This window comes from Diadema setosum, chromosome 22, assembly GCF_964275005.1.
Source record: "Diadema setosum chromosome 22, eeDiaSeto1, whole genome shotgun sequence".
Classification (NCBI taxonomy): Eukaryota; Metazoa; Echinodermata; class Echinoidea; order Diadematoida; family Diadematidae; genus Diadema; species Diadema setosum.
The window spans coordinates 6,421,734-6,436,026 of record NC_092706.1 but is presented as its reverse complement, the minus strand read 5'-3'; the positions used below and the strand labels follow the sequence as shown (position 1 = coordinate 6,436,026).

The following is a 14,293-nucleotide window of genomic DNA, read 5'->3' as shown; positions in this document are numbered from 1 at the left end:
GAAAATTCACCTCCATATTAAAGTTAAATGACTCCTCTGACACATATTTTCATATTGGCAGTTATATTCAAGTACCTGCTTACACCTCAACAGGTACATGAGCCACCATCACACTAACTTTCTCTGAGAACTCTACCATAATCCAAACATTACAGAAAGAAGGAAATTCACATTCCATGTACATGCAGTTCAAATCTTCTTTCTTTATAAGAATCTACATACAGGAACTTGTAGATTTAAAATCATCATCATCTCAAACATTTTACTATCTTTGAAGTTCACAGGGTCACACACTATATCCCCATGATGACAAATCAAAGCTGCCCTTGGTGACGTGGCGTTATTGTGTGCTGCACCGAAATTATGGAATAATCTCCCTCTGTTTGTAAGGCAAGCAGCTACAGTTGATCAGTTTACAACCAGTTAAAAACTCATCTGTTGAATAATGCTACTTTGGTTTTAATTATGCAAGTCATGACTATCATGAATGTGCAGTAGAATATACAGTATTGTACCTGTGCAATATGTATGTCCTTCATTATTACTATTATTATTATTATCATCATCATCATCATCATCATCATCATCATTATCATCATTATAAAGAGATGCCAAACGAATGAAATTTGTTTGCATTGTAAGATGTTTGTACCATTGCATGCTCAATTTGATATTAAATGGTAATGTCAGCTTGAACTCAATTTATAGTCAGCCGGTCCTGAATTGACTCAATAATATTCATTCTCTGCAATGCAAGTGTTCAGTGAAGCTTTACTGGGCTCAAATTACCACACCAATATCAACACCTCCTCCTTCATGGTGCGCTGGATTCTCACTTTCAAAGAAAACAAACACACTCACAGACACAGACACACGCATACCGTACACACAAGCACACACAAACATACACACTGAGCGAAGCTTTGTGCTTGAATTTAATTAACATGAAGCAGAAATGCTGGTACAAAAATGTGCATTAGAGCATTAAGTAAGTGAGGCTTGATTTTCAATTTGAAATTGCTTGTACAAGGAAGTTACGGAGGACTGGTAACCTCTTCTCATTAACAATAACAAACATACTAATGAACACAAAAAAAAGAAACAAAAAACATGTTAAGGATTAAAAAAAAACACTTTGGCTGGAAAATGCATGGTAGTATGCTAAATCAATTAACAAATATAAAAATGTCTTTTATTTTAAAAGCATATTTTCCCATTTCTTGACGAAGAAAAAAATCTACAAAATATCAGAAAAGAATTGTAGTTGGCACCTCTAGTATTGCATGTTAAATACAGAGTTCATTGTATCATCTGATAATTGCTTACTGAACACATTAGATAATAAAAACAAATAGACCAGAAACACACACAACCACACACACACACACACACACACACACACACTAACACACATGCATGCAATCTCATTAATTTGCAAATTTCAGATGCCAATTTGAGTCACCTAAACCTGTTGAATATGTATTGTATACATGTGCAAAAATTAACAAACAAAAAACAAACTTTAGAATACCCTGCAAAATCACATCAATCAAGGTTCTATCTGTTTATAAGAAACCTCGTTATGACTCAACTTTTTCAAACATTTTCAATGGCAGTAAACACATACCATAAATTTTTGATAGCTTGATAAACTACATGTAGGATCTCGATTTAAACTTCTGTGGAATATGCATCTAATGATTGAAATGCTAAGGCCCACGATACATTTTACATAATTCCCATTATACAGAATAAACTACAAGTAAACAAACTAGTCAAACAAACACTAAACTTGCAGCAAACTTTGTACAATGAAAATGATACAGATGGTGGCATGAAAGACTCAAAATTTTGACCGTTCGTTGTTTTTGAAAGATGCAATTCTTATGCAGCATCCATGTCCATAAAAGATGGGAGATAATGGTGCAATGTGATTTAAAAAGCTTTCTAATAAAAAGTTACAGACAAGACACCATATAATGAGGGTTTGTTATTGCTTGGAATAGCTTGTTTCTCTTTGTTATTACAATATTAACAATCTTGAATGTAGTCTACCACCAACAATAAACACCCTATGATAAACATGTACACGTAAATGATACCGAGCCTCAAGAGTTCACACACTAGCAAACAGAGCACTTGACAATGGACAAACAAGGAGTGGGTAGGAGCTTGAGGTTTGGTGATGGTACCATCAAGTCACTGACCTGCTCCTCCTATTTAGGATCAACCATGTGGCAGAGTCAGTGACAATGAACCTATTTTGAAAAGCTACAGTAAACCCTCTATACCAGTGTGTTTGTGTGTGTAAATCATCATCAATAGGCTGTTTGCCTTTGACCTCATGCACTGAGCAAAGACCACAGTTTGTGGATCGTGTGGGGCTATTAGTGTTATGTGCACGTGTAGATGATATCAATTAAAGAGGAGACATTTTTATATCATCTGCTAAACTGTAACAATCCTCACAAACCCTTCAAATGTCAATGGATTTGTACTGGTGGCTCATTTGGGCCACTAAAATCTTTAATCTTAAATTTTGGAGGCCTGAAAAAGAAATGTACATAGCGGCCTGAAATAAACAGAAACACAACAATCCATTTTGAATCTTTAAATGCCCAATCTGGCCACCACAAGATAGCCTTTCTAGTCCGACATCAAATTTTAAAGGCCCCAGGCCACCAAGCCACTGGGCCACCACGCAATCATACCACCACTTATGTCAAGCCTTGACAAGTAAAGATGAAAGAACACTGTGTGAAATTTTTCAGTTCAGACTATGGGGCTCTACATAATTTACCAGCAATTAAGACACAGGAGAAGTCTTCGAATGCCCATTCATCACACTTGCAGTAGTTATTTAAGATCTTACCCAAATGTTTCCAAAATCTTCCAGTGATCATATGGTTGCAACAGAGCCAATGTTATGTGGTAAATTAAGAGGTAAAGGACCACAGCTTGATTGCTGAGGTATTTATTACCCCGAGGGTCAAACTTCATCCTACAGCCAAGATAACAATCTGGAAATGAAGCTGCCCTTGTGCGATTTCAATGAATATTCCCCCCAAAAAAGAAATTCTCATGAAAACTTTGTTACCTGTAACATACATGTACAATGTACCAAGGAATTATAGTCCGTAGTAACTCCTTGGACATACCAAACACTTGCACTCTGGCTCACAAGGTATATGTCATACCACATCTGGACATTATGAGATGAGGCCCATTTACACTTGCTTGGAAAAATCGCGACATTTGGGTGCAAGTTGCTAAGCAACTACACCCAAACGCCCTCGAAACATCGCCAGAAAAATCGCCAGCAGGAGTGCAATTTTTTGAAACATTGCGAAGTTTGAGGCGAAGTTAGTGAGTGTAAACCCAAGCTGCAGAAATATCGCGATTTTTCATCACGTGACTTTCGGTATCGGATTGCACCTGGAGTTTACGCGCGCTCCCGATCCCTCTTTGGAACGTGTAGAGAGTACGTCGGTCACTGGCCAGGGTACAGTACACGGTACAGTGTACAGGTCTAAACAGCCGATCCTCGATCGGCTCGTGGTCTCTCACCTCCCTCTCCCTGATGAAACTAGTACATGAAAACTACTACTAGTAGCAAACCTGAAGTTCTCCAACCACGTATCATCACCCCATGACGACTTAACAAAATAATGTTCTCCCAGAAATGCCTTGATTGTGGGAGTGCCCATACTGCTCTCGATATACAAAATGTAATACGTTGTTTGTGGAATACAGGAGTGTGAGTTCTTGCTGTCGCCTGATAAAATACCAGTCCTGACTTCCAAGTCCTATTCATACTTCTCACTTTCGTCATATCAGCGAAATTTTATGATCCTCCTGAATGCTGCTGTCATCAACTTTTCCATACTTAGATGAAGTTTTACACACCTACTACGTATGTGATCTAATATAGCAAGCTATATAGTTTTACCGTAAGTAAACAGTCTCGAGAAGCACAAATTTATGTGTGCATTGTACTGATAAAAAGCCCTGGCTCAACGTTCCAACCAGCTAGCTGTGATCAAAATAATACCATACTGCACTGCAGTGAAAACGAACAGAATACACCTTGAATAGCGCGCGCTTCCACTCAGCTACCGTGTTGAAAAGAGGTAAATTACGCATGCGCACTACCGACTCAAAAATCGCGATGTTTCGTGAAGCTCAAACTTCGCATGCTTTTGCGCAAGTGTAAACGGTGGAACCAAAATATCGCGATTTTAAAAATCGCGATTTTAAAAATCGCGATGTTAGTAGTGTAAATGCGGCTATGTTTAACATTTCACAAGGAGGAGTTCTTGTCGACTACAATACTGCAACAGCTATTCTGGCAGCATTATTATGTATCCAAGCCTGAGGGGACTGCTTGCAATCTACAGTACACACTATGGCTGCAGAAGTCTGATGATATCACCAACACAGCAAGTCTGCATGTTAGCAACTGCAATCTATGAGTCTTTTTATTTTGTGAGTAAATGAAAACAGTTTGGCAGCAAAAATAGCACAAAACTAAAAAAATAATAATAATAATAATAAATAAATGAATAAGAATATGAACAATAAACACACACACACACACACACACACACACACACACACACAAAAACAACTGCTACAGCTTGACATGAATAATGCATAATAACCAGTAGCCTCAACTGAAAATGAAGAAAACACTATAAACTGTTATGGTAGGGAGCAATCATTGGCATAGTAGTTGACCTCCATATTTAATACTATAATGGCATTCTACAAACAGAATAACGAAACTGCAACAAAAAATAAATTGGCTTTACTTGTAGTGTTTTGCTTTGGTAACTACAATGTATGCAGACAATGAATAGGATCAATGCACACACCAATGCAGTAAAACCAGTACGTCAAATTGAGTACTGAGGTTCAGCATTGAATTGCGACAGAAAATATCAATACTGTGGTATAATGTTATTCCCAAACTCCCATCTACTACAAAAGGAGTGCTCAGCGATGAAATAGTACCCCAATTCTTTTGTTCTGTCTGGCAGAATGAGTAATGATTATGTTAAATCACATTTTGCTCCATTGCTGGGTTGTTCAAAACATTCACTGAAGGTTTTAGAACCTTAAAAGTGCATCTGAAATAAAGATGACTATTCTGTATCGTTTCTTGCGAAGGTACCACAGTGCAGTTAACATAACCTTGCACACATACATTCTTCACAAATCAAACACTTTGTAACAGGGGGGGGGGGTCCCAAAACAGTCTCTATTTGGCCACTGAATACCTCATGTTTTAGATATATTCAAGTGAGACATACATGTACATTGTATCGTTAAGGGGGATTTAAAACCCATCCATGAAAAATCATACTTCCTCCCAAGAACCATAATGCTGGGACAGTTAGGATACTTGTTTTAAAAAAAAAAGAAGAGATAAATAATATTAACGCATGCACACATAAAGTACATGTATGTCCTCACGTTTCATTTTAAAATTACCGTACTTGCTTTTCCAAGAGATTTAATCAAAATTTAAACACCAATCTGTCTGTAACTACTGAGCACTACTAATGAGCAAATGCTCAAACTCAAGCCAGTTAGACACAAATTTAGGTATTATCCTAGGTCTCTAAATTCCACATTCCCACTATGAAAAGCCATGTACTATCAATAAGGAGAAGTGGGGGGGGGGAGGGGGAAAGGAGGAGGATTGTTCTGAAAAGTCTAGTATCCATTTGATAAAGAGGTCAACCACAAATACTTAAAACATATATATGGGATGAATGATAATACCTGCTCCATGTTGTTAGCTCACAAAATGAACTTATTCAAGTCTTTATGTTCAATACACTTGCTCTTGAACAATTTCAAGGAGCTTTCTTTTTCTTCTTCTTTTTTTCGCTTATGTATGGATGAGCATTTGTGTAGGATGGGTGTGTGAGCATTGATCAAACACAATTAGTAAACAAAACCCAATGCAGCTGATTACATATCATAGCAAATGGTAGTGCATAAACTCCAAATAATAACATGTGTCATCCTTTAAAAATGTGAGATACATTTGTAGAATCCCCCCCCAAAAAAAAAAAAAAAAAAATATATAATAATAATAATAATAACAATTGGACAATACTTCTGTTCTAAAGTACTTGGGTATAATACTATTTAAAGCCATTGTCATGTGCAATAAAGACAAGGGTGTCGGCATATGATAGAGAAAATTCAGACTACTAGAAAAGAGCATTTGCCTTTGGAATTCATTTCCATGATTTTGCCAAATCCTTTTGGTACCAAAGTATCATTGAATACTCTTTAAAAAGGGTAGAAAAAAAAAAGCTGTAAAAAAAAATAAAAACAAATTAACAAAATCCCTAGTCGTATGTGGTGAAATTTTGTTGATATCTTGCATTCCACATATACACTGGTAACATGGTCATAGAACAGAACAATAACCTCTCCCTTTAATAATGAACAGCCAAGAATTCTACACCATGAAGAATGCAGTACACATCATGCACACACATACACAATACTGTAATACAATTTGTGCACCTAAAATTAACTAAATTGTGAATGAAAAAAAAAAACAAAACACACCAACAAATGCTAATGGCTGTGTGAGGAGCTACAGTACACAGCAAAACAAAAACAAGTGGTCTCAATATTTTTCGTGCGTGGTGCATGGTGCGGTCAAGTGAAAGGAGATACTGACCGTTCCACCAGGGGTCCATCCTCCGGGCTCTCAGGGCTATAGAATGTCATGACCATATTTGACAGGTTCGGTTTATAGTACATTTATAACATAATTTAGTAGCTTATGTGATACATGGAATGAGATAACCTGTAAACATACATGCATGGTGCAGTTTAATCTCTAGCACCATCTTTAGAAATGTTTACAATAATGATTTAAATGTCATTTTATATCATTTTCAAAAATGCTGTACGCAGTGAAATTATGTTCTGTACCCTATTCAAATAATTCTACATAGAACTGTACTTTGGGCATTGTTGAGTTATGTCTTTGAAGAGAAACTTCTTATCAATGTATTCCACTTGCCATCAGTTTTAGCTCACATCATTTGTCAATTACTAGACAGAGTACAATGTAAAATGTAGAGATGTTATCTTTAAAAAAGATTTGTGGCTGAAATATTTCTGTCACTACAAATACTGCCAAGTTACCAAGTTACAGAAACATGATTACAAAATTTCTGCTGTTAATAGGTCAGTTTTTCACATTTGAACAGGTCATGCCAGACAAGAATTAGATGTTATTACATGCCTTCAACACACCAGCAACGAATGTGCATACAGCACATGTAACTAAATTTCTTTCTAAAGTCAAGTCCACAAAGACACAAAATGTTATCGTAATGTTTACTGCAAAAGGCTGCTCTGTCAGGTTTTTGTATTCTTTGTAGTTTGTAAAAGTTGTTTCTTTTTTTTAGTCACATTAGCATACTATACTGCTACGTTATTGTTCTCAAAATTTGAAAGTTGATCAATATATTAACAAAATTGAAAACATGATATGAATGAAATGTATTTGATCTTCAAGGCATGAAATTGCTTTCTTTGGTGAATGAGCACTCTGAACTTGACAATAAAAAATAACATTTTCTCACTCAGTCACCTACTTGATATCATTCTGTTACTTAAGTTTGTTGTGAATTGAACTACATGCACAAAATTGTCTTTGCAGTCCCAACTCATCAAGTTCTATACTCATACAATAGATAGCATACAATTGTTAAAGATAATAAAAAGTTTTGGTACCTCAAAAGTGTCCTTGCATTTCCTTGTCTTAGTTTGTGTTTCAGGTTAAAGTACCTTTCATATAACTAACACTGTGAGACTTACTCGCCCCAAAGTGCTCTCATGTCTTAGTAATCATGCAATTAACTGCGATCAGCAGCCCCATACGCATAGCGACCAGCAGTCCCATACGCATAGCGTAATCGGGCTTCGCATTGTAGCATTCAGGATCATGACAGATTTAGTATCGCAGGGTAAATGTCAACTTAAAATCCCATAAATTCTTCCATTTGAAGACTTACCAATTAAGTTGACGTATTGAAAACAGGCTTCGGGCAACGTTTGGTTCTGCCTATAGTCCCTTTCTGTTCGAATTGATGACTGAATGTGACTCGGTCGACAGGACCTTAGGAGAGCTACATACAGTACAATGAATACTAGTATACAGCCAGTGCATGCGAACACATCATATGCACACAAATTTCAAATCCATGAACGGATAAGATGTTTGTGTGCGCATGCGCTGGCCATGGTATCCAGTGTATAGCTCTCCCAAGGTCCTCTCGACCGAGTCACATTCAGTCATCAATTCGAACAGAAAGGGACTATTGGCAGAACCAAACGTTGTTCGAAGCCTGTTTTCAATACTTCAACTTAATTTGTAAGTCTTCAAATCGAAGAAATTTTTGGATTTTAAGTTGACAATTACCCGCGATACTAATTCTGTCATGATCCTGAATGCTACAATGCGAAGCCCCATTACGCTATGCGTATGGGGCTGCTGGTCGCAGTTAGCTATGCGTACAATGGGCTGCACGCTGCTGGTTGCAGTCAGAGGTTTCGTACAATATTTATCGACGCTGTACAGCGTCGGCTCTGGTACGAAACCATTATTGCATGATTACTAAGACATGAGAGCACTTTGGGGCGAGTAATTCTCACAGACAACGTACTTTAACCTGAAACACAAACCAAGACAAGGAAATTCAGGGAAGCTTTTGAGGTACCAAAACTTTTTATTATCTTTAATTACCAGAGAGGTGAGATGGTTGTGCTGTGTTCAGAGCATGCTTAGCAGGCTTCCAGTGTATGAGTGAATTCACATACTGTACCGGTGTTACAATCATGACCGGTGATATTTCTGAGTCAAAAGTTGGATACTTACCTCTGACTGTGCATCTTGCCTGAATGAATTGCCGCTTACTGAGAGAAACTGCAAGTGATAATCAAGCTCCCCACTCTCAACCTCCGCAGAAAGTGTGCTGGTTAGTCGTTCAAAGGCTGCGGGTGGTAATACGAGATGAAGTATTAAAGAAACCTGAATATTGATGACGACTTTAAACAAACAGGTACTCAACTGGCAAATATTCTGCAGTATAATGTTAAATACCTGTAGCATTGTCTACAACTACAACTGGAAGAGCTACACTGAATTGACGGCCAGCGCATGCGCACACAGATATCTTATCCAGTCAATGGATTTGAAATTTGTGCGCATGCGCTGGCCGTCAATTCAGTGTAGCTCTCCCAGGTTCCTCTCGACCGAGTCACATTAAGTCATCAATTCGAACAGAAAGGGACTATTGACAGAACCAAACATTGCACGAACCCTGTTGTCAATACTTCAACTTTACTGGTAAGTCTTCAAATTGAAGAAATTTTTCAATTTTAAGTTGATATTTGTCCGCGATACTATCCTGTCATGATCCTGAATGCTACAATCCGCAGCCCCATTACGCTATGCGTGTGGGGCTGCTGCATGCTGGTCGCAGTTGTAACTTGTAGTAGTACAGTAGGCCTAACGTTAGTACTCAGTAGTTAAATGTAGCACAATGACAATTCCCGTGTTAAGCCGTGACGAGAGCAATGGTATGTTGAGGATAAAAAATGTAATCTTAGGACAAGATGTATGAAATACATTGCTTTGAGTCGTCGTGATTAAACATATCAGTGAAAATAGAAATCAAATTCTCTTTTTCTTTTCTTTTTTTGGTAACCAGAAAATGATATGGTGTAGGGTTGGGGGTACCACGTATCGTCACCCTAAGGATCTGTAGCTTGTTTATTCTAAAAATATAACACAAATCCGCTTAATTCTTACCTCAAATATGCCATAAATACTACAGTTTTGAATGTCGTGACCGTCTCGTTGATTATGAATCTCCGTTTTAAAATAGCGCAATTTTAGTGCGTGCGGTCCGTTTTCTTCGCGCAGCTAAAAAGGGAACCTTGCGATCGGCACCCCCTCCCCTCCATTGGTATACACGTGAATTTCACAGGCCATAGGTAATACACGTGAATTTCACAGCCATGCGTCGTTACTGAGCGGATGTGCAATTTTTAGCTTGGTTTGTTTGAGTTTGATTTTCGTTTCTTCGTTTTTATTGTCTTTATAGCTAATGACACTTAATCCCGCACGTACCTTTTCGTTCTATACGCAAACAGTCATGATACGCAGGGTGCCGATGGGAAGGTGCCCTGCCGATAGGTGGTGCCCCAACCATACAAATAATTGAAGCTCTCATTTTGCTGTTGTGTGTGTAGTAGGCTCTCTAACTGTTACACCTACCTGCTGTAGTAGCTACAGCCAGCCACTTACACTACCACAGCCTACGTTACAAGCTACTGTCTACTTAGCCCGACCAGACACTGTTACGCTATGCGAAAACAGCGTCTGACACGCACGGCATGCAGCCTCGAAGTGAGGAACCTCAACACAACTACAAAACTTAGGAACATGTATACTTTTCTCCTTTAAACAGAATACTTTACTCACGTTAAATGCTACAGAAGAATAGTTCGCCACACTGGGTCCATGGAGACCACTTGCGATAAGTCCGTGGAACAAATAAATGACACTTTCTGGCGCAATTCCTGACCGCCGGGCTTCGTCGTTGCAGGATTCAAAATGGCGCCTTGACTTATGCGCATGCGTGACCGGATGTGCTCCAGAGCGAGCGCGTGTGCGTTGAAAGTGTCGAACAAAGACGCTTAATATCTCTACTATCTTTGGTGTCGAACAAACCTTGGCGTCTGCGACACAATAACCCAGTACAGTTTATAGCTGTATACCTTATACTAGTAACCGTGCGTACGCTGCTTGAAAGGGCATTCACATCACGTGACCACCCGATATCTGAGCTTGGCCTGGCGTGAAAGATTGTGTACGGTGTGGACATGCTGGATATGATGATCAATTTCGGTAAGTTTCATTACGTACATTTGAATATATATAGCATCAGATGTAGAGTAAATATTGAAGAGTATACTCGATGAGTTTGAGGTGACAAAAATGATCGTAAGTATCAAAAGTCAAAGCTATCGTGTACGATTACGTCGCCTCTCCTAGTGATTGGTGGTCGCGCGCGTACAGCCCTGTCGCGACGTACCATGTACAGCGACTGGGCTGTGTATAGTTACTGTCTACTACTAGGACCATACACAGCTCAGTTATGTATCATGGTAGGCAACCTTGGCTGTGTATTATTATCATGAAAAATACCGTGGCACAAAATAAATGCACTCATCATCATGATCATAAACGCAGTAACGTCCTTCAATACACTAGAAATCTACACTTACAGATCTACCTACATTACCAATACACTAGCACTTTAACAGTATTAACACAGTTACAGTCGTACAGCTTCACCAGCATCCGACGACGTCGACCGTGGTTGTTGTACCGGTACGTACGCATCTTTCAAGGACATTCAAGGGACTTTAAGACAACTAACATACTGGAAAATAGGTTACGTCATACCTTACCATAAATATAAATCACAGCATCCTTTCAGAAGATGAAATTGTTCTTCAGGTGCGTCAGAAATTGCCAGCATATTACAGTAATTTGTAGCACATTCGATGATGTGGATATTATGGCGATGATTTGACATGCGCCATCTACGAACAGATAAAGAAATGATAACACGGGACAGGTGGGTCGTCAGCGTTCAGTGACGCAAAGACGAAAAGAGGACTTGATTGTGTATACGACCCGAGTATCCTGATTATGGAGTTTTGCAGAGTATAGAAGCTAGCGTACGTGCGCTTCTCTGCTCTAAATATAAAAATAAATAAGAGATATATTTCATGAATATGATTATGCTTATAATTTTCCATTCTACTTTGAACACTTCTGTAGATTGTACTGCATAAATAACCATTGTTATTATTATTATTATTATTATTATTATTATTATCATTATTATTATTATTATTATTATTATTACTATTATTACATGTATTATTATTATTATTATTATTATTATCACTATCATCATTAGCATTGTTATTATTATTATTATTATTATGATAATCATCAACATTTTGATAATTTTTTAGTATCTTCAATTAGTTATTGCTATGTAACGAGTGTAGTATAAACTGAAAATAATTCATTTTTCTGTATTTAATGAAGACTTACTTTTTTAGAAATTTTGAAAATGGCATTTGTTTCTGCACTCAAATTTTTTTTTTTTAGATTTATTTTATATGTAAAATAGGGGCCTACATACTTATGTACATCAATGTACACGCACACACACACACACACACACACATTGTTTCTATGCTGTATTCCTTTTCAGGACTAGCATCACACAAACAGCAAGCTGCTGCCACAAACCAACAGAGCGTTCAATCTGTTCATGTGATACTATCAGGTGACGATCTCATATAATGCCTGTGGCCACAAAACCAAACCACAGGATTGCCTACAAAAGAAATAGAACAAGAGAGTCCCTTTTGTCTGAAGACAACTGAATGCATATCAAGAGCAGGAAGGGGCAACAAGGCAAGAACAGCTAACATTTAAGTACTCAATCTATAAAGAGTTTGGGGTATAAAAAACAAAACAAAAAAATCCACTGAAACACGACTCATGAAAGGTCACTTTTTAAAAGATTGTGTATGTGTGTGTGTGTGTGTGTGTTTGTGTGTGTGTGTTTACTTGAAAAAAAAAATCTGAAACTTCTGGTAAAGTTTACATATTATTTATACAAAACAGGATTGGGTTTTTTTATTTGTTTGTTCATTTTGTTGGTTTGTAGTTTGTTGATCTGTTTATTTGTTTGTTTGTTTGTTTGTTTGTTTGTTTGTTTGTTTTGCTTTTGGTATTTCCATATTCAAGTGGAGTATGAGTAAATGTAGCTTGTATGTTCATATTCGTATGTACCAGTTTTGTGTATAGTACCCTTCTATGATAGACAAAGAAATATGATTTATGCCGAGTTTGAATGGGATCAATACAGTAGTAAGATAGAAATGAAACACCATTGGTATATAGTGACTGAATGATCCAATAAAGAGAGAGAGACAGAGAGAGAAAGAGTTGAGTTGGCCCAACAAATAACACAAAGATAAAGATCAGAGAGATTAAAACATACATGTGAAGAGTTTGTTCGCAAAAACCGATAAGTCCATTTTTGAAGATTTTAAAGTACGGTCTCTGTCATAAGGTACAAAATAATACCTTTTAAGTGATATATTGGTCACTACATATAAAGGTACATTTTTCAAGTTATGGTCAAAAGAAGCAAAAATTTTCTTATCATTCTCTTTATTTTTCTTGACCTTTAATCGCAAATATCTCCATTTGGCAAATATGGACTTATCGGTTTTGGCGAACCCGCGGGTAACTCTTCATGTATTGATAGGTAACTGGAGTCTTCATAATGGACCTTTGGGGTTTGGGTATATTGCTGAATACTATCATAATTATGATGCATGGAACTACAATCAAACAATTTGGCAAAAAAGATGTTCCATGCATTGCAATACTCTGACAACATTTTATTTTCTTTCTAAGAGTTGAAATTCATTAAATGTTATCTTAGCTTTGTACACATTGACATGTAATACAGAAATAAAATCCTTAGAATACTACATAGGAATGTCAATGATACAGATAATAATCATGCTTACATGACTACCAGTATTCAAAGTTGTTGGTGTTCACTTTCTTTACCAGAATGAAAAAACAAACAAAAAACAGAAGCATATATGCTTGGTGACCTCCATGTCATAGATTACTATATTATATGATATTCTGTTCACTAAAAAATAGAACATAAATTAGCATGCACTGCTTGGATTAGATTAAACATAACTTTGTGTACAGCCATTTTGACCAGACAACACAAATTGTGATTTACCCGGTTAATGATAATGAACAGGTTATCAGATGCTTCCCTTCATTTCAAATACAGGAAACATTACAAACATGGAATGAGTTCACAGAAATGTGAAAAGGGCTTTTCTTACACCTTAGGGTTCTCAGAATATTAAAAGGCTTTTAGCACTCAAATGACAGATTAAGCTGACAGTCATTAGGAACAGTTTGCCAGCCAAATGCCTACTTTAATGATGAGCACCCATCTAAAAAAAAAAAAAAAAAAAAGGATTCTAAAATTGCACAGTCCCAAATTTGCGCAGCAAAACTACATTATACACAAGCTACGGTTGGTACAATAGGTTCTAAAAACAGCACATAAACTACTTAACAGATTGTGCAGATACAGATAAACTGATACAACTCAGA

At 37.2% G+C, this 14,293-nt stretch overlaps 2 protein-coding genes across 2 annotated transcripts in view; one reads left to right on the top strand and one right to left on the bottom strand.

The window, feature by feature from the left end:
- The window catches only part of LOC140245120 (islet cell autoantigen 1-like), a 31,308-nt gene extending 19,690 nt beyond the window's left edge, over nt 1-11,618 (bottom strand). The window contains exons 1-3 of the mRNA XM_072324719.1: nt 11,521-11,618; nt 8,918-9,033; nt 6,707-6,742 (exon numbers count right to left, since the gene is read on the bottom strand). Coding sequence (XP_072180820.1) covers nt 6,707-6,742; nt 8,918-8,931 — 50 coding nt within the window. The 5' untranslated portion in view covers nt 8,932-9,033; nt 11,521-11,618. The remainder of the gene's footprint in view (nt 1-6,706; nt 6,743-8,917; nt 9,034-11,520) is intronic.
- Nucleotides 1-14,293, top strand: part of LOC140245059 (protein transport protein Sec61 subunit beta-like) — a 231,514-nt gene that overhangs the window by 142,990 nt on the left and 74,231 nt on the right. The gene's annotated exons all lie outside the window — the stretch shown is intronic.